General features: G+C 44.4%; 1 protein-coding gene across 2 annotated transcripts in view; it reads left to right on the forward strand.

Annotated features, from left to right (window-relative positions):
• Positions 1-7,146: 7,146 nt before the first annotated feature.
• RORA (RAR related orphan receptor A) overlaps positions 7,147-21,530 on the forward strand; it is a 688,250-nt gene continuing 673,866 nt past the window's right edge. The window contains exon 1 of one of the 2 annotated variants that reach the window (XM_033107225.1): positions 7,147-7,382. In XM_033107225.1, coding sequence (XP_032963116.1) covers positions 7,217-7,382 — 166 coding nt within the window. In that variant the 5' untranslated portion in view covers positions 7,147-7,216. The remainder of the gene's footprint in view (positions 7,383-21,530) is intronic. The other variant, XM_033107224.1, reaches the window with a different exon arrangement.

Genomic DNA, 21,530 nt, shown 5'->3' on the forward strand with positions numbered 1-21,530 from the left:
GAGTTTTTTGTTTGTTCAATCAACAGCACCTGGTTTAACACCAGCGGGTCTCACACCTGACTGCTCATCAGCATCACCTGGGGAGCTTTTACCACTCCCAGCCTGGGCCGCGCCCCAAAGCAATTAAACCAGAGTCTCTGGGGGTGGGACCCAGGCATTAGGACTCTTTAAAACTCCCCGGGTGATTGCAATGTACAGCCAAGCTGTGATGTACAGATAAGCCCTCTCTGATGATTGAAGTATTGGCCTCAATTGTTCATTCCCCTGTAGCAGTGCTGTGTTCACACCCTTGCCCTCTCTCCTGGTGCAGAGGGTGCTTCCCCACCTCTTGGCTTTGGATTTGGCCATGGGACTTGTTTTGGTTAATTGGAGGTTAGCAAAGGTTTGGCTGTGCTTTGGTTGATGGACTTGCTGTCTTCTGCACCTGTCTTCGCCATGAGCAGAGCAGGTCCCAGTCTACCGCTGTCCCAAGAAGAATGAGAGAGACATAGAGCAGACTCAAATCCAATCGGCTGCCCGGAGCCAAGCCCTAGCCTCCCCCACAGAGATAAGAATGAGAAGGTAAATCTTGTAGCTGGGTTTTGCCGATGGTTTGTTATTCAGCCATTGTTGTCTAAGGGGTAATTGGCACACCTAAAATGGAACAAAATAAAGTATTTAGTGAGATGCCCAACTACATTTTTGGGCCAACTACATTTCTTCTGGCATGAGAGAGAGGGACAACTCATAACTATTTCTAAAGGGAAGTTTGACCCATAATGTATTTAATATGCTGTAGCTTCTGGGAACAGTATTACTGTCATCGTCACCCTTCTGATCTGTTAAGCAGAAAATATTTCCTGCTGATTTCTGACTTAGTTTCACACAGGCCCTCCATCTAAATACCTATCTTCACCAGGGCAGAACTGGCATTCTGAATCATCAGTGCCCCAGGCTAGTTTGACACCTTTTTTCCTTTTACTTTTAAAATTTAAGCTCTTTCCAAGTGTGTGTGTGTGTGTGGGGGGGGTGCGCATGTGCGCGCGTGTGCGTCAGAACAGGGGGTGGGGGGGGCAAGGCCCTCTCTATGTAACTCCTACCAAACTAATGAGACAGGCATGACTTAGCTATGGTTCCTTACTCGGTGCTGGGAAATCTGGGGTTATACTGGAGTCCAAGGCCGAGTTAGGCACACAGAGCCATGGATCTTCTCTCTCATAAGAGCCCTCTTTTAGGATTCATAGTTATTCATATATGTGTATTTACCAATCAGGTGGTCTTGAATTTAGGGCAATGGTTCTCACACTTGAGCATGCATCAGAGTCACAAAGATGGCTTGTTACACCAGATTGCTGAACCCACCCCCAGAGTGTCTGACTCAGTAAGTCTGGTGTGAGACCAGAGAATTAGTATTTCTAACAAGTTCCCAGGTGATGCTGATGCTACTGGTCTGGGGACCACACTTTGAGAACCACAGATCTAAGGTGAAAATATAAATGTGTGAGATATAGTCTATCTGGGACATTGCCTTGTACAGGGAAGGTTCTTATGCACTTCCTTAATGGAAAAACGTCTGTGTGCAACACTAAGAATAGGTCCACCTGGAGAATAAAAACAGAGTCAGTGACCTCAAGTCTCTTTGCAAATGCTCATCTACTCCCATAACCACTTACCAAATAAGTACATATCTTTAGTCCTGGCTCCAGAAAAAACAGCTCATCAAATGCCTCCTCCTCAAGGAAACCTTTCTTGATTTCTCCAACAGGCAACATTAGCTCCTTCTTCTGAAGTCCTGGTACTTCACCTGAACCTGTCCTATGACGTTCAGTACTTCATATCTTAAAATACAGTTGTTGGTGGACTTGTTTTAGCTCCTCATAGAACTCTACCCAACTTATCTTAGAATTACGTACAGCATCTTTCCACAGCAGGTGCAAAACAAATATTTCTAGAATCTAAAACCTACAAATGAATATCCATTGAGGGTGGCTCAGAAATTCAAAAGATTAAACCTTGAAATGAAAAGCCTGCCCAGCCCAATACAATGACCACTGCTACATGTGGCTGTTGATTCTAGGGCAGTTTAAGACTCATCACGGAATGCCACTTAGTTTTGGTATGCATGTCTTACCTTCTCTGTAAGACTTGGCCTCTGTTTTCCTTAGCACCCAGCTCAATGTCCTGCAGATAGGCATGCAATTAAGATCTTTTAAGATGATGAGAGGGGTGTTCACTCTTGACCCAGTGGAGCCCCCAGATGCACGCTAGCAATTACTCCAATTAAATCATTATAATGCCTACTATGTGCCAGGCATGTTCCATACCAGCAGTGTATAATGTATAGATATAGCAAGTAAAGCAAATAGTAATTTTCTATTTTCTAGTAGCCAGATTTTAAAGGTAAAAGAAGTGCAATCAATGTGAATCATGTTTTATTTTAACCCAATATATCCAAACTATTGTCTTTTCAACATGCAATCAACAAAACGATGAATGAGACACTTGACATTTTTTTTGGTACCATCTTTGTACTATGCGGATTTTAACATTTATCACATATGTCAGTTTGGATTAGCCACATTTCAAGTACTCAATAGCTACATGTAGTTAGTGGCTACTGTATTTGGACAGTGTGGCTTTATACAGTATTTTATTAAATCTTGTAAGACGCATAGCAATAATAGTGATATTTGGAGTGGCCAGCATTTTAGAAAGATTGTCTCATCTCGTCCTCATAACAACCCTTATCTATAGATGAGGAACTACAGACACAGAAATGGTTAGTGACTGGCCCTCAGCCACACTGCTAGTAAGTGGCAGAGTGGGGTCTTGAATTCAGGTAATCTGAGGCTACTACATCGTGCCATGGATTAATTGGGTGGTCTTGAGTAAGTCACTTCTCTGCATCTTAGCTTCTTCATCTACAAAATGGGAAGAAGGGTGGAGTGGACACTGCATGCTTTCATCTTCCTCTTTACTTCCTACTGTCTAGCAAGCCCGGATCTCCTGTTCCTACCCATGTGGACCTCAGGTATACTACTCCTTCTCTGATTTGAACAGAGGGCTCCTCTTAGCCTGGACTCTCCTTGTTGGGACTGCCCTGACTACAAACCATGCAGCAGGAAGGAGCCCCTTCCCATTGCCCAAGAACAGTGCTGCGTTTTTGTCTGAGTTTCTTCTATTTTCAGCATATAGTCCAGCTTCAGTTTCTTAATGCTTTTTTGAAAGAAAGGAAACTTGTTGGCTGGGCACTAGCTTTTAATTTTCTGTCTTCTTTGTTCTTAGGCATGTTGTAGAAAGTTCCCCTCTCCCAAGGAAATTCTACTATGTATTTCCATAATTTTCTCTCTTCTTCTCCAAGAAACGTAAAGAAAATAACTGTCAACTTTTTTTTTGCATATATAAATTTTAACAGCCCATACATGTCAACTAATCTTTTCTCCAGGAAGGAAAGGCTTATTTCAAGTGATTGAAAGTTGAAATGCTTAGGTTTTCATTCTTGTTGTGTAATGGAATCACTGTGTGGACATACGACTTATGATTAGTTCATCAATTCCGTTCCCCAAATCCACTAAATCGAATGAGTACCTACTGTGTGCAAGGCCAGAGCCCCTGTTTTCCTGTTTTCAAGGAATTCATCTTCCACTAGGGAGGGGAAGGCAGTTGTTCAACCAACCATAGCACAGGGTAGCTTGTACCAAATGCCTTAGGAGCGGTGCAGAGTACTAAGACATTTCAAATATTTGTTTTGGGGTAAGTCAGGGAAGGTCCCACAGAGAAGTGGCCTTTTAGAATGGACCTTGAAAGAAAGGTAGAGTTTCAATAAAGAGAAAAGACAGGAAGGGCATTTTGGGGGAAGAGGCATAGGCATCTGTCCCTTGTATCCTGGACTACAAGAAGGAGAGGAGCAGAAATTAGCACATGGCATGGGTTGGGGATTACACATGGATTGCAGGGATTATGGAAGAATGGAGGGCAGTTTGCAAAGTCTTGGCATGAGTGGCACACTCCCAGTCCTCCATGGGAGACAGCATTCATCAATCACAGCCCACACCTTTCCGACCAACCTCAGGATTTCCTTCATGAGATGAGATTGATTTACCATCTCTGGTGCAGGCCGTGATAAGTAAGGGAGAGCCTTGAATACCACGTTGACTAGTTAGTAGTTAATTGGATAGGCAATGGGGAGCCATTAAAGTCTTGTAAGCAGGGGAGTGACATGGTGGGAAATGAGAGCTGTAGTTCAGGGTAATTAACTTGGCAGTGCTATCTGGGATGGATTAGAATGGTTATCAGACTAAAGGCCAGTTATTTAGAAGGTTACCGTAATATTTTAGGCAAGCAGTAATGTCTGGAACCGGTGTGGTGGCCACAGAAAAGAGGGGCGGATGTCACAGAGGTAGAATTTAAAGCTCCTGACAATTATATTAGGATGTGGAGAGCTAGGGGCAGGAGTGAGACCAGCCAAAGCTAAGTCTGAGGTTCCCGGTAATTACTTTGGAGTAAGAAAAAAGTAGTGTTACCATCAAGAGGGGAGCCTGGGATCTGTATGGAGACAGGGAGAGCCCTGGTGAATCTAAGGAGGGAGGAAGGAGTTGCAAAAAATAGATTTAGGCTTATCTCTTCTACAAAGCATAGGTTTTCTAAGCCATTGTCTTTCAGAGAACTCAGTAGTACAAAGTAAAACAACCATTTTTAAGCAATGCTCAGAATCTAAGGAAGGCTCCCATCCCTCCAAATATTTGGACAATGGAAAAGCCTTAATTAGTAATCAGCGTGGGGACATGAGAAGAGGAAAGAAATATAAACCTAATCACTGTGCTTTTCGGGTTTCAAATACTTCCCCAATCCAGGTAATTTACACTTTAGTAACAATGATTGACAGTCAAGGAATGTACCTAACTCTCTTTTATTTTTCTCTTGGGGAAAGCACTTGAATTCCAATTGTTTTAAATTGCAGAAGCAGTAATTGTTTGAGTTAGGAGAAATGGCTTTTTGGAGCTGAAATTCACCGCTGAAGGGAGTATGGATTCTGTCTTAATTGACTAAGGTCACTAGGACCATTTTCAGGAAGGTCTTTCCAGGGTGAACAAATACCAGCCTTGGAACCAATTGAAGAAGGCCCAGGGGAATAGTCGTAAACAAAAAGTGGTTAAGTTGCAACTGGTACCTAAAAAGGAGCCAGGGATATGTTTTAAGCCACTGGCATCTCAAATAGAATTATTGGTGAAATTTAATAAGGAAACTATTTTAAAAAAATATTCTAAAGTAAATATGGGGATGTATTTTGTGATACTGTCCCACAGGAATTTATTTATTAAACTGTGCACTTTGATATATTTGCTTACTTAGAAAAGGCAAGTGTGACAAGCTAGGTCAACTGCATCAAGAACATTAACAGACTAACCAACTGTAAAGGGTATGAAGGCTGCTCTGGAAATCTGTGCTTTGCTGTATGGGGAAACACACACATCTGATTTGGGATGGAGGAGACGATCATGTCATTGTGGGTAGGCACCGACAGACAGGCTAAAGCCACGGATTCTTGCAGAGACTGGATTAAGGTATCAGAACTGTTTGCATTTCATTTATATCACTCACAAGAGTGGACCGCAGGTTTTGCTGATTAACACACAGACCATGGCAAATAGCATTGTGTATCTGAAATCAGGCTAAGATCAGTAACGGTAACACAAACCATGTGTGAAGTTTGGCAGGTAGAGGTTCCTCTTAAGCTATTACCTAACTAGGATTTTTTTCTCCCTTATTTTTAAAAATCATTTTTCCAAACTAGGAAGTTAGCAAAAGCAAAATGTTCCCCAACTGCCTCCCCCACCCTACCCCCTAAATACACATATTTATGCCACCTTCTGGTATATAATAATATTTTTTATTGTCAAAATTTGTGAGTGAGCCTCCTAAAAGGAAAGTGTGTGTGTGTGTGTGTGTGAAAAATGTACGGATTTCATCAGTGTTTCCACAGGCAAAAGGAAATGGGGATTGAGTATTGAAGCAGAGAAATCAGGCTACTACCATCTGAATGTTTTCCACTTATCTCATTTGTATTGTTCCTTCTTATTGGAGTTTGGAGTCAAGATAACACTGATGCAATTCTCCACTTTCCTTGGGTTTCATTAAGCACCTATTGTGTGATGAGGGTGTTTCAGTGGAAGGGCGTTGTAGAATGGTGTGACTTATTAGGCGCTGTTAATTATCTGAATTTTATCATCCAGACATTATTAATGCCTCTCCAGTATATATTTTATGGATGAGACTGTATATTTAATAGCAAAAGTAACAGTGGGAATTGACAATTAGCAGCCACGCATGAAATAGATGCATCCAGCTTAGATAGTCATCAACCAAACCGGCCAAAGTTTTCTTCAGTAGAAATTGCCCTGCCAAGTGGTTTCTGGATTCTTCACGGAGGGAACAGCAAAGGAGCTGAAAGCGACCTCTTTCAACCACGCCACAAACTGGCTGTCCATGTAGATGCTAGACTTCCAAAAAATCTGCTTTTAGACACAGATGTATCAAACCAAGATTGGAAACCCACTGGACGTCCCATCCCCAAGTCAGAAGTGCTGGGTCCTCCCATCCTCCGCCTTCCTTGGGGTTTCAAGTCCAGGTCTATTCCTTTTTAGTTTCTCATCAGACCTGGCCTGGGCTGCGCTGGCAGCGAGCTGGCCACCTGCAATTCCTCAACGTGGATTATCGGATTTGTTTCTTCCCAGGCTGACGGCGGATGGGGACGAGCTCTGTTCCCCCAACAGTCTCAGAAGTAGGCACAGAATCATCTCGCCGATTTTAATTTCTGTCCCTGGGCTGGGGAGAGGGGAGGACTGGGGCTCTGGAGGTTCTCCCCACCTCCTCCCCTCTTTACCCCACCTCCCAAAATTGGCAGCCAGTCCTTGGCTCTCGGTCTGGGGTCTGGAGGGTGGGGAATCTGGGTGTGGGGGCCGGCTGGAGAAGCTCTCGCTAGCGCTGCCTGTGGCCAGACCCGCCTCCCATCCCCTCTCGGGCGCACACACACGTCCACCCAGACACACTCCGCGCGCTCCCTCGCGCTCTCGCTCGCCCGCCCGCCACCGCCTGCTCTCTCCCTCCTGCTCTCCCCGGTCTCCTTCTCCCTTTTTTTTTTTTTTTTTTTTTGGTACCATAGAGTTGCTCTGAAAACAGAAGATAGAGGGAGTCTCGGAGCTCGCCATCTCCAGCGATCTCTACATTGGGAAAAAACATGGAGTCAGCTCCGGCAGCCCCCGACCCCGCCGCCAGCGAGCCGGGCAGCAGCGGCGCGGACGCGGCCGCCGGCTCCAGGGAGACCCCGTTGAACCAGGAATCCGCCCGCAAGAGCGAGCCGCCCGCCCCGGTGCGCAGACAGAGCTATTCCAGCACCAGCAGAGGTAGGAGGCTGCGAGAGGGGCTGAGGAGGGGGCGGCGGGGAGCCGGGGCGCGGATCGGGGGGCGGCCGGGAGCAGGCGCTGGGGGCGCGGGGTCCCGGGCCGCGCGCGAGCCTGCAGCGGCTCCCCGAGCCTGGGGCAATCGCCTCCCCTCCCCCCTCGGCCCCCCAGAAATGTTGCAAACTTTTGCAGCCCGTTCTCGGGTTGCAGGAGGAGAGGGGGGCGGGGGAGGCGGCAGGAGGCTTGACAGCCGGCGGGCTCACCCCCTGGCTTTGATTTTTCTGCAAAGAGAGGAGGAAAGCCGCGTTGCCGAAATTAAATACGCTCCCCCAAAATACGGAGAACCGGAGAGTGGGGGCCCGGGAAGAAACTTTTAAAGCGGCAGTGTCCTTTTAAGAAGGGGAAATAAAATATGTTTATGGCCACCCTCCTCCCCCTTTACCTTTTCTCCTCTTGACAGTTCGTGCCCCGGCTACCCTAGAAGGTTTGTGTTTTCGATCCCCCACAGAGCTAAAGGGGATGGGAAGAGTGAGAGACCAGGGAAGCCCCAGGGGTGGAGAGGGGGCTCTTCCAGATCTGGGAGCTACGCGGGCACCTCGGGAGCACAGCGGTGGGCTTGGGATTTGGAAGAGGGGCTGGAGGGAGCCGGGAGCCGGCGTGCGAGGTGCTCGCCAAGTTGTCTGGCGGGCGCGGCGAAGGGAGCTGCGCAAGTTTGCAGAGCCGGGTTCGAAGCCCCGCGCCGAGGCTGGCGGGGGGCGTGTGCGCGCCAGCGCTCGGAGGGCGGCGGTCCTGTGGGGCGCTACACGCGCGCATTCGGAGTGAGCGTCTACAAAAGCAAACAAGCAGGAAAAGAAAGCTCAGAAGGCACCGAAACTTATTTCTGCCCTGAGAATCCTTCCCTGTCTCGGGTTCCAAGCGTTTCTGCAAGAACCTGGGAATGGTCAGTGCAAGTTGAATGCTGGTTGGATAGTGCGAGCGATGTTCCCCCTCCCAGGGAGATTTTCACACTTCATTTTGGAGTGTGTGTATGTGTGTGTGTGTGTGGGGGGCGGCTGAGGGGCTCCATTGCCCCCTTCTTGCTTTTCCCTAGTTAAACTGGAGTGTTCCGGAAAACTCACTCTCTCCCGCTTTCTTAAAGGTGCTGGAACCTGATTTGGGATTTTTCTTGGGGGTAGGGGGATTATTTATTTGGATGCGCCTGGAGTTTGCGAAGAACGGGAGGAAGCTACGGCTTTAATTACTGTTGTAAATAATGTATAAATCACGCCTGTCACTCCGGAGGAAGCAGGCTCCCGCGAGCAGCCCAGGGCTGGGGACAGAGAGGATCTCCAGTCCGGGCTTGGACACTGGCTACTGGCCCAGCGCGCCCCCTCCTCTTGCCACTCGGCTTCTGGTGGCGATTGGGGAGGGCTGGGGAGAGGCGAGTGGGGGCCCCGGGAGCCGCTCCCTTCCTCTCGACGTTTTAGTTGGAGGTAGGAATATGGCTGATCATGTGTTGGCTGTTTTACAGTATCCTCCCCCCACCTTAGCCACACCCCCTGTCCGGGCGCTTTCCCATTCACGGAATTCGAGTACAGTAAAAGCCATCAGGATGACACACGCTAAAAACATTTAATTAAAGGCGATTTCCGAAGAGTGAACACAGGAAACCGCGGTTGGAGCGGAAGGGGTGGGGGGCTGCGAGGGCCGGGAGTGAAGGGAGGGGGATCAGGGCTGGGGGCCTGGACCTGCCGCTAGCTCCGTGAGTTTGTGTGTAGACAGCTTTTGGCTGCAAAGAGTATATTTAGACCCTGAGACGGTGGATTTGGAATGCGAGTGGGTTATGTAACAGGGTTAATCAGAAACACTGGAGAAAATCCCCTTCATGTGTTTCTGAGGCTTTTTTCTTCTTTTCTTTTTTTTTTTTGGATGGAGGGGTATAGTATGTAGGAAGCCACACTAATTTCTGGTTTGAGCCGCCATTCCCCTGTCTTACCGCCACCCCCCCCCCTGTGTCATTAGCATCTTCAGGTGTCATTCTTGCCAGAAGGTGTTCTTGCAAGAGATCTGGGTGGCAGGTTGCGGAACCGACTAGCAAATCTGTAACTTGCTGTTCTTGCAAATTATATAACGCTGGGCCATTCAGTACCACCGGCCCCCTAGGCTCAGCAAAAAGGGGAGAGGCAGAAAGGAGGGGTAGGATGCATCCTGCATAGCTGACCTGCTGACCCATATCCCTTTGCCCCCTAGAGGGTCACCCCTCCACTCACTCTTCTTTGAACCAACCTCTTGTCCCTCCCTCAGGAGATTTAATGGGGGGAGGGAAAGGAGGTAAGGCCCAAACACTCAACTCACATCCTGCACGCAGGCACTAGGTTATATAACAGTCTGAGTGGAAAAAGGAAGGTCAGAGATGGAAGCATCCTTTAGCTAACACAGCAGTAGTAATAGCTTCCAGAAATTATGTGCATTTGCAGACTTGAACCTCAGAGGTAGTGTCTGCTCCTCAGGGGTACCAATCTTGGTGTGTGTAAGCTATAAGGAGGAAAAGAGAGAATGTGTAAGTATGCCTGGTAGATGAGAGTGATTTGAAAATGGGAAATGTTTGGGTTTTCAGATGATGTAATGGAGCTGGCAGAATATGCAAGTCGGCTCGCAGAGTGTAAGCAGAAAGAAAATTGGAGCTGGCACCCAGTATTAATGTTGCATAAATTACAATATCGGAAAGAAATTAACCTACACACTAGGTGATTACGCCTTTTTAATACTTAAAACATAAAGGCTCACAACTCAAAACGAAAACCAAACATCATCACCTTATAATTAGTACTTTCAACCTCAAGGAGGATTGAGTGGAGTTCTTGGCTTTGGGTGAAGTGGGAAGCTTTCTGATTTGGGAGATGCTTTCCAGAGGGGTTGCAGGGTTAGCTTCCAGCCAGCCAGCCAGCATTTGCAGGCCACAGAGATTGTGGTCTGGATTCTCATGACATTGAGGTGACCTCATGAGACATTGCCTAGGTAGACTTAAAACTGTTGTTGAATTCCAAACTCCTGGGAAGCCACGTGTGGATGGGTTACGTACTGTTAGTGTCTCAGTTTCCGAAATCTGATCTGTGACTGTATAATCTGAAAGACGGCCTCTCCCTCTTCTGCAAACTGGGCAGGAATGGTAGCAGTTATAATGAAAACTGTTCCGTTTTCTAGGTGTTATTAATGATGATGGCTGGTGTCATTCAGTCCCATCTTTACAGCAGAATGAAAGGGAAAAAAAGAAAGGCAAGCGGCAGCATAGGAAGTAAGAATGAAGCAGAAAAAAACAACACGGCGAATCTTTAACAAGGCTTTCAGGGACTTCAGGGAGCTATGAGCATTGTGACATAACTGTTGTTAAAAACCCTTTTCCAGAATCGCGTTATTATATGCATGCCAGAAGCTTACATATTTCACTTCACTAAAGTTACTCTCACGGGGCTGTGTGCCACGCACTTGGTTTGGAACACCAGTGCTGAAGGTTGAATGCTTTTAGAGCTGGCCAACCTAAGGGAAAAATCGACACCAAAAGATGGGATTAACACTGAAAAGCTCAGTTGGGTTGAGATCGAACCCCCTGGAAGCTCAGTTTAAATTGATGTAAAATCAGTTAACAAGGCCTGTAGTTTATTTGTAGCCCTGAGGACTTCTAGAACCATACAAGTTTTAGACTTTGAAAATGTTTCCCCTCCACTTCCCCCTTCAGTCTTGACTGATTTCACTTTCTGGTAGGTGCTCTTGTCTGGCAATTTAGCACCCTTTCTAGAGATTGATTCTCAGAGCAGCTTTTCTTACATGGACGCAGCTCTCCACAGTGAACAAATGATGCCTCATAGTTTGAAAGAGCTGCTGGCTGGGATAAAATCCTTTGCCAGAGGGATAGAATAATTATTTTTTAAACTAAGGGACTTTTAATTTTCCGGTAAATTGCTCATAAAAACATTTATAATTATACCCTTTAAAAATGTAATAGAATAATTTTAGAAAATGCATTTGATGATAGTTATGATAACCTTTTCTGCTACATTCCCCTTATTTCTCAAAAAGAATTGAATTATTAATCCAGAAGTCAAATCCTCAGTGGCTGAAAAACATTTATAGTTGACTCTTTTTATGTTAGTCACTTGCTGGAATTTCCCAAAGCCTGCTGGCATTATGAGGAGCCCTTGGCTTTAGAAAATGTCTCTATTTCTAATACTGAAATATGGAGCCTGCATATAAATCCCCAACCATGAGACACTTCCACACTAGACTCTTAAGTGGGGTGCAGGGACGTACAAGAATGTTCATTGCAATAATTGTGCCTCTGGATGAAAATGTTCTGAGGATTTTTGGTGACAGCTGAATCGTCTTTGGAAGTACACTGACCCCTCTCCACCAGAACTGACCTTTGAAATTCGACTGAGACAAGCCCATGACTTCTTGAGCCATACTCTTGTCACTTCTGAGTTAAGATGCACGTTTTTCTCCAGATTCTCCCATTTTTGCCTTTAGGAAGTTATGGTGTGATTTGGATGTCACTAGAAATTCTGTTGGAGTGGGTAAGGTCTCTACAGCATATGCTACTTTTTTCTGAGTGTGCTCTTCCTTTCCCCTCCATCTTCCTCGTCTATTTGATGAATTGTGCTTCTTAGCTTATATATATGTACTTCGGTGTCTGTAGAAGCAAAATACGTAACTACATTTCAGATGTCTGGAGAAAGTCAGAATGTGACTGCCCCGTGTGCGAAAAATTTTTTATAGAAAATGCAGCTTTGCTCATATGACATATTCTGTTGCTCAGTCTTTTTGTCTTCCATGAGACAATGCAAAGGGACTTTGAGGTAGATATCATCTGACCCATTCATCCCAGATTAGTGTTAAGTTCTTCCTGAGCAAGAAGAGCCTGCTTTGAAAGGCCTTCAAGATTCTACGCCACTAACCTCAAATGTGGAATACCTTTCTGAATATGAAGTCTGTCTTCCTTGCTGAGAATTTAGGATCTCTCTCTTCTATCATTTTTTTAAAAAATGTTTTGTTTTTATGGGTTTTTGTTTTTTTTTAATTTTGCATGAAGGGAAGTGTTGGTTTGGAAATGAGCTCTTAAATTTTTCACTCTTATTAAGCTGTATATTAGAAAAACATAAAATTGAATCATTTTGAATTAATGCTTCAAAAAAACTCTCCAGATAATCAGTGTTCAAGTGTTGATTAATATACAGGAAACCATGATTTTTCTATAAGGGTACCAAGGCATTACGGATGAATTTATTTTTTTGGCTAACAGTGGGTTAATCAGCAATGTTTTTTGTCTTTTTAAATTAAATATGTGTTTACAGTGTGCTGGTTCCCTTTCCTACCCTAGATAGAACATTGAAGGTGTAATTACATCTTTCTTTGAGGTTTGAGGATCTTACGGTACCACAAGGTTACTGTTCTGAGGATGAATTCTAATGGTATATTATAGAACTGTATATGGAGACGGTGTCAGAGATTGGACCAAATCTGCCCTCATCCCATCTTGGAAATTGTTTCTTTTTTTGTTTGTTTTTCTTAATCCTTGATATCAGTATATTTTATTTGCTTCCCTTGTTCTCTAAGTTACAAGTAGCAAAATAGAAATTCACTTCAATTAGTTGAGTCTGGTTAATTGAGGTGTTTTTTTTTTTTTTAAATGGGAAAATTTCAACCTGGATCTAGAGCCATAATTCTTTCTCTACAGTTATAGAGGATGTAAAATCATTCTCAAATATTCAGGAAGGCTCTTGTATCCTCAAATAAAGTACGTACTGTAGTATAATAGCATTATGTGAGTTCTCCTCTGTCTAATGGTAGATAGAAATGCTGGCTAATTCTGCCTCCTCCTTAGATATGTTCAAGGGGTATCTTTGGTAAAGGATTCATAAATCTGGAAAATTAAGAAACTCAAGGTTAGAAGGAAAACTTTAAAGAATATTAATAAAGAACATTTAGATTCCCCCCAAAGCAACCCTTTTTCCAAGCTTAGTAAGCCTTTGTTCTCTGGACCAGTAGGGAAAACATTGCTGGGACCACACTGGCAGAAGCAGACTTCCCAGGGCCATCCCACTCAACTTAATGATATATCGTCTGTGGTTATCTTTCGATATCTTTCCTGTCCTACTATTGGAAATTCAGCTTGGGAGTCTTGGTGTTCTGTTCTGACATCCTATTTATTTATTTATTTACTTGCTTGAGTTTGTAGGAAAGACATCAAGGAGCTTGTCTAAAGAAATCCTTAGAAGAAGGGAATGGGGTGTGATGAGGGATAAATGTGCCACAGCTCATGGCTTAGGCAGGCTCACTTTTCGCTCCGGTTTTTACATGCTAATGTTAAAAGGAATTACAGGTAACAATCCCCTTGTGCTGATGGAAGAAGAATTTTTTTTCCCTAACAGATGTTTATGGCCTTAACTGACACATCATTATTAGAAACTGTCTTATCACATTATGTGCTGTGGCACATTGACAATGCGTGGTGCTGTGGTTTCCTGGTGATTATCTTGTCCATAGAACGGAGGCCCTGGTGGCCAGCTGGGGAGCCCTTTGCAGTGTCTACTGACAGCCGAGAGTACAGGTTTTCCACATCCTTGAAGGGGCTGAAGGGCTCCAGGCTGTCCCAGGTAGTTGCTGTACCAGTGCTGTTTTCCCTGAAGCACAAGCAGAGGCTGAAAATGAGTAAGAAAGAGTATGGAGTAGAGAGTTTCTCATCTCCCACCCCCAAAATCATATCCAGTAGTGTTAATGGGCATTTGAGTTTTGATTATGAACTATCTTAAAGTTTTTAAAAAATTATTAGCAAGTTCCTAGATCCACAAACAGACCATAATAGATGAAACTTCGGGGTACAAGGAAGGATGCCACTTAGTCTGGGATCCTCAAGCCTGTGAAAAAGGCAGTGCACGGTTAAAAATACCTAGCTTACTTTCGGGGAGGATTTGGCTGAATACTGATGAAGTTTATGAAATATGAATGTAGTGAAGTTGCTGTACGTAAGTGGTAGGCGTGTGTGAAAGAAGTAAGAAGAAATAAAATTGTGTATAAATGACACTCTGAAACTTGATGGAATTGTATACGTGACGAGAATGGTGACATTTGGGTCGGTGCTTAATGGGGGAAAATAAACTGGCTTAAAATCTGTATGTCAAACTAGATGTGGGAATAAAAATTACAGAATATGAAATCATTTGACTTACTTTATAAGCACAGAATGCTACCGAGGATAAGCAGGCAGGTTGCAAAGAACAGAGGTGAAACAGAATGGGGGGAAAATGAGGGACCAGCACTTAAATTTATGATGAGGTATGGTAATTACTGTTTTAAACAACCCAGACTGTTAACTACTATGCTGCCAGGTAGAGAATTAGTTATAGCCAAACAAAAGGCATAAGTATGAATTTTAGGTTGTGTGGGAGAAATCCTCTTGAGCCCCAAAGCAGAAATGCATGTACTGAGAAGCCAAGCTGAACACGATGTAATTTTTTCTGTCTTATCCTGATTAATTGACAGCCAACTGTATGCCTCTTTCCTGAAGGTGACTTTACAATCTCCAGACACAGACATTTCTCTCAGAAGTGGAGTGAAGGAAGGAGAACTACAAGCTAAAGTGTGTTTCACTGGGTGAAGTATTTGGGGGAAAAGATAAGAATGGTGAAATAGGGGAATGGAGCAGTGCATACAGAGATTAAGAATGCCTGTTTGGGGCTGGGGAGTGGGGGCTGTGAATGAAGGAAGGGAATCTCTAGAGGGAAAAGAAACTTCAATGCAAAAGAAAATGAAATTAGCATTGACTCCGAAATGGCTCAGAATGTGCCTTTCTAATTATAAATTATCTTTAACAAGGGCAATGAAAAGAGGAAAATTTGACACTTTGAGAAGTTATGATGAACTTGTCGAGAATGCCAATTGACAGAGGCAGGTAAGGGAATACTTGGAAAAACAGAACAAGAACAGGTCTGAAGGGCATGATGATCTGCTTCCTAGTGTGTTAAGGGAGTCGGCGGGCGTGTTTATTGACTCTTCCAATTAGTTTTAAAGAAACCTGAAGAAATGGACAAAGACGGAGAAAAGACAGCCAGATGTGAGTCTGCCCTTCCAGCAGCCGAGAGGCTTGTATCATCCCATAAGATCGATGCCAGAGATGGGGAGGAGTGAGTGTTAATGGATTTTCAACCTACAAATCACAGAAGAAACAAGGATGTATTTAGCAAGTCTAAAAACTCTTCAATAAACTGCATTGCTTTTCATTTTCACTGTACAATTCTAAAACCAGCGGAGGGTAAGCAGGCCACAATAACAATATAGCGTGTACCCCTAGGAACGTTTGTGTGATGGGGATATTATATGCCAAAGGACAGGGCATCTGGGAGGGTGTGAACTGCCCATAACTCTCAACTGTCCAGCTAATGAAGCATTGTGAAAGCAAAGGCAAATGAAATACTTCGGTAATCAAAAATGATTCTTCTCTTAGCGATCCTCTTCGTTGACTGACGATGACAGGGGTGCAATTGCCAGAGTTGTATTTTACCATTTCTGGCACTGAGGAACCACTTCTGATGAGCTCGTTTATGCAGAAAGTGAGCAGTTTCTATAGACCAGGCTGTCAACCTAGAAGATGTAAAATTTCACAGTGTGAAGGATGAAGTTTGAAGATTAGCGAGGTTCTATAACTTTCTTCAGGCCCCCGTACAGGATCAGGAGACCTGATAACTACACTGAAAGTATTTTTGAAATTTCCAAAGCTCGCTTTCTGATCTTGAATTGGGGGTGTATGTTAGATACGTGGTGGTCACTCTGTCTATATGATATATAGACAATAGATAGAGATAGAGATAAATAGAGAGAGAGAGATGATGCTGCCACCAGTCATGTTTTATTAGCATAAAGCCTGTTACAGCCATCGGGGGCCTTGTGAATCATCTGGCTTAGCCTCTCCTTTAAACTGATACGGAGATGTAACAATGTGTGTGAGGTCCCATCCCTAGTACGTAGCAAGGCTGTGACTAGAACGCTCGTCTTCCACTTCCTTACCTTCTGTTCCTTCCACTTGTGTGCTGTGCCAGGATGCTCGGAAGTTCCAGTAAGGTACAAAATCAAGCCTCTGCCCTCACCCAGAAACACCACCTGAGGATTTTAAGACACGAACACAAGTTAATCCAGCATTAGGTAAGCGCAAGTTATTTTGGCTATGCATCAAGAGTGGAACATTGTCAGTAAATGTTATTTTTTAAATTCCCACTGGGCATTTTTATTATCAATTAAAAATTAGCCAGTGAGCTTGTGGCTATGTTAGTAAAGCCATTCTGCAGCACAGCAAAAATAGTGTCTCTTGGTCTGGCTTAGTGGAAAGTGTAATACAGGACACCAAGCTGAGCATCTTGTCCTTTGTACTTACTTGAGCTAGATGCAGCTGGGGGCGCAGTGGGGGACGCTGTCTCCTGGCAGCAATCCTCTTTCCTCAAGGCAGAAGGTGTCAAGTTGTACCTTTTATAGAGATGCTCAAGAGCAAGTCTGCAAATGGAACATTACAAAGCCAGTAAAAATCATATTGCAGTAGAAAAATATTTGACAGGGGGAAATGTTTACGATCTGTAGTTTAGTGAAAAGTAACAGTTTCCATAGTAGTGTGCACAGAATGATATCCCTTTTGTTACTATAGTGTATGTGTATACATATGTATTTGTATATATACCAGGGGGGCCAAAAAATGTACACAAGTGGACACTATGGTCAACGTTGCTCGAGCAATAGTTCGCTGTAATCAGAAGTGTCTGGACGCTGATGGTAACCACTTTGAGCACCAATTGTAATTGCAGAAGTCAAACGTGACTTGTATTCATCTTTTGTTATTGGTATATATTGAGTATTACAAATTTAAGAGTTTTTTTCCTTTCTTAAAATGTGTATTTATTTTTTTGGCACCCTCTGTATATGTATACACACACACACACACACACACACACACACACTAACTAGCATGGACTTACGTATACCATCTAAATGGTGAAATGATAAAATGGGCATCCTTGGATGGTGGGATTATCTATGAGTTTGTTTTTCTTTGTGCTTTTCTGTATTTCAGTTTCTGCATTTTGCATGTATTAATTTTGTAACTAGGAAAAATAAATAAATTTTTTTTCAAACTACATTGTTTGTTTCTTGTGAAACTGGGATACCTTGGAAGAACTAACTCTGAAGATAGTATGTTGTACAGGATTTCTTGATGTTTCAGGATGGACCCAGTTTACTGGCCTAAAGAACAATACCTTTGATAGTCACATTCAGGCAGGAAGACAAAGGTCATTCAGCTTGAATATGAAAAGGCGGGTCCCATTATTGGAATTTCTTGCCTTTCAATGTCTTTCAAGTGTTGTTTGTACTGTGACTTACAATGAGAAAGCATACTACATTGTGAGCCAACGCGGCGTGCACACACACACACACACACACTCACACTCACACTCAACACTCTTGACATAAACTTTTCACATAAAATATTTAAGCTCTACCTGTGATACACTGTTAGTTTTACTCTCTTACATAAGGACAAAATACAAGTCACGAGCCACCAGACTGATTTCCTGATCTGTTGATGGGCTGTTCCTACAGTTTGAAAAACCCTGTCCTGGGCTTGAGTAGAAGCAGCCTTTCTGTGGCCATGGGCTGGCAGCAGTGGGAGGGAGGGAAGGAGGCAGGGTTTCCACAGTAACCGATGTTGAACTCCAGGTGTTACTCATTATGATTTCAGGGAGGAGGTGGGGGAGGGAAAATAATGTAAATACTTATTATTTGTAATCTTACAGTGTCTTGAAGCCACTTTTAGCACGTGCTCATTAATAGCTTGTTACATTTAGGCACGCTTCTGCCTAGCCCGGCTCAGAATACAAATTTTGGAATCCCCTTTTGCTTGGAGTCGATGTCACTATAAAAGCACGAGGGTGGCATTCTTTCACTCAACACATATTTGCTGAGCACCTTGTACGTGCCAGGCTCTATGCTAGGCTCTGGGGATGAAGCAGTGGATAGGAGAGCTCTGAGCCTGGATCTTACCTTGCAGTGGTGGCGTTGCTCAGTGTAGCCTACTGATTGGGTCACCTTTGACCAGACACTTCTGATGGTTTTCCTCTCTGTGTGTCTTTGACTTGGGCTTTTTCACCCCTGTTCCTTCTGTGTGCCTTCAGCCTTCCTCTCCTCCCCCACCCACTTATGTCTCATCTTATGTCCCAGTCTCTCTTTGCTTATTGAAATCCTGCTCTCCAGAGAGGATGCTCCCTCTCCCTCCCACAGGTCTCATGACCCTGTCTTTTACGATAGTCTGTTGTGTGGGCCTTGCTCATTCATTCAACATGTAACCTCTTCCTGTGCCAGGCTCCTCTACGCTGTCTTGGAGTGTCATTTCCTGGGGAGGAGTCTGGTCTCCCCCAGCCGGCCAGCAGGGATTATTCTTTTACTTCTGCACAGTGGCTTTCAAAACGTACGTGCTTACTGACCGTGCAGGTAATCTCTCCCACACTACCCTGCAGAGCCGCCGTTTGCTTTCTTAGTAGATTCCGCTCGCACTTCCCTACTCGGCAAGCGCAGCTTCTACTTGCTTATTCTTCCAGCTGGGCCTTGGGTTTGGACACAGCTGCCCTTGTTTGTCCCACTTCTGTTTCTCTTGGACCCACCAACACTCCTCTCAATGGCAGCTTCAGCCCTGTTCCAGTCTTGAGCAACTCAGACCACGGCTGGATGTGTTGGGTGACAGTATACGTGGTTGTTACAAGCCTGCTGTGAGTGACACAGCCCTAGGCTAGAGGTCTAGGTGTGCTTGCTGTGGGGTTGCTGTGTGACCTTAGGTAAGTTCCTGAATCACTCAGTCTGTTTCTTTTGTCACCTTAAAACGGGGGATGATGATGGTGCCGGCTTCCCAAGGTGGGTGAGAGGATTACCAGATTATGCACGTTGCAGCACCTGGCAGGATGTCTGGCACACATCAAGCATCGCTCCAGTGACAGCGGTGATGGTGAAGCACTCAAAGGAGCAGTGGGTCCCTCGAGTTACTCTCCCCTGGATCCTCCTCAGGTCTTCCGCTCCCTTGGCTTGGAGCATTCTTCCTTGATTCTGATTGGTTGCTCTGTGAAATAAGCAGGAGTCCCAGGGCCAGGGCGTCCTGAAGCCCTTCCTTGTATTGCCAGTTTCCTTTCCTGGACTGGATCCTGCCCCAGTCCTTCAGCTCAGCTGCCATGGGCTGGATCCTGCCAAGTGAGGACAAATCACTTAAGTTTAACCCTATTAATCACTTGTTGGGCTTCCCTGAGACTACAGCCCCTGCCTTGAGCTGAGCCAGAGGAGGACCCATGTCTGGCTGCTCCCTTCCATCTGCCCCCACCGTTCCTGTGGTACCCGCAGGCTGCTCCCTTCAGCCGTTGAGTCTGGGGAGCACGCTCCTTCCCACTGTGCTCCAGTGCTCTGACACACCTCATTTTGCAGTAACCCATCATTCCTTGCCCACCCTACCCTTTTACTCACTTTCTTCTCGCTGCCAAAAAAAAGAAAAAATCACATTGGAGAAGCTTGTCTGCAAGGGTTCCATTCAACTCGTTCTACATTAATGTTCCACTACGGTGACCCACTGCTGAGTCTTTCACATGTAATGTAATCTAATAATTTACTTGCACTTTGCAAGTAATACTCTCAGAGACTCACAACCTGCTTGAAATTGCTCTGCTCTTACAGTATTTGAGCTGATGAGAGAGTAGCATGAGAAAGAGTAGTTATTGGTACACAATGGTATTGGGTAAACCCAGGAAATAATGTTAGTGCAAGGTAAGGGTGTGCTGGTGGATTGTAATAGCCTTTTTTAGAGAAGCAGTTAAGCTTGCTAAGGGTCTTTTATTGATTTTAACTTGTAATTTGCCTAGGATAGGTCAAAGTATAGTAGGGGTGGAAGCGTAGCAAGCTAGAAGAAGTGAACTAAGAGTTGAATCCGTCTTTGTGGGATGCTGTGAAAATGCTTTAGTTTTGATATACTACATGACTTTTATAGAACTAATTGGCACTGTGGTTGGGTTGTTTTATTTCTTCACTCAAACATGTTGGAAGCTGATTCTAATATGCAGTAGTAATGAAAATAGAATAGAGCTGTAATAATAGTGCCATTGTAAAGTGAATTACACCATTAAGCATCTATTTTGTCTAATTTGTATTGTGATCATGTGGGTGATACATACACATACAGACGTAGAGTAGCTGGTCTTCAAGAAACAGACTGTAGCTGAGAAGTCCCAATCCTGCAATGTTGAAGTCAGTGAATGAAAATAAGCCATTGTTCAGTGAAAAAAGTGAATTTTTATATATTTATATATGATGGTATCTAGATGCATGCACACACCCACATGCACATATATAAATACACACACAAACATGCCGCTCAGGTAGATCAAGAAGATGATACATCACTGGGTCATAAAAATGTGTGCCTTGTGTTGCCTTGTAACAAGTTGGCCAGTCTGCCTGAGGACAGGGGTCAGTTATGGCTGCCCAAGTCGATAATAGCATCAAGGCTTTGTTTCAACCTCTTCATCCTCATTATCTTGTCTGAGAACTTCTGGTAATCGATATTTCTTAAGTTTGGGAAGAAGCATCAAGGACCTAAGAACTATGGTCATTTTATTTTGTCATTTGTCTTCCAAAGGAGGACACTGACCAAAATAACTTATTCCACAACAGAAAGAGAGAGGCATGTTTTTACGCCTTAAGTCATGCGCTAAACCTAGAAGCAGAAACAGGATCTGAGAAGGCAGCAGCAAGTGGGTCTGCTCCCAGTGGATGCATAAATGAAAAGTCCACGAATGTGTTATCACATTTTGACGTGCTCCCAATGACTTCATCCCTTCACCCCGCCGAGGAAGACTGACATCAGGGGGTCACCTGGCAGTAACTCCCTCTGAGTTTCCAACCATTAGGACGGTATCTCCAGGGAGATCCTAATGACTTACCTGGTTCGTCTCCAGCCTGGATTGCTGCCTCCATGTTTTCCCGCGGTGACCATCCAGAAGGGATTTTACTGGTAGCCTCCATCTCTTAATCGCTCTCATTCCAGAATTTTACTTCTGCAGCATTGTCAACACCACCACTTGGTAATCCAGCACCTCAGAAAGACCT

This window comes from Rhinolophus ferrumequinum, chromosome 6 (assembly GCF_004115265.2).
Source record: "Rhinolophus ferrumequinum isolate MPI-CBG mRhiFer1 chromosome 6, mRhiFer1_v1.p, whole genome shotgun sequence".
NCBI classification, from domain to species: Eukaryota; Metazoa; Chordata; class Mammalia; order Chiroptera; family Rhinolophidae; genus Rhinolophus; species Rhinolophus ferrumequinum.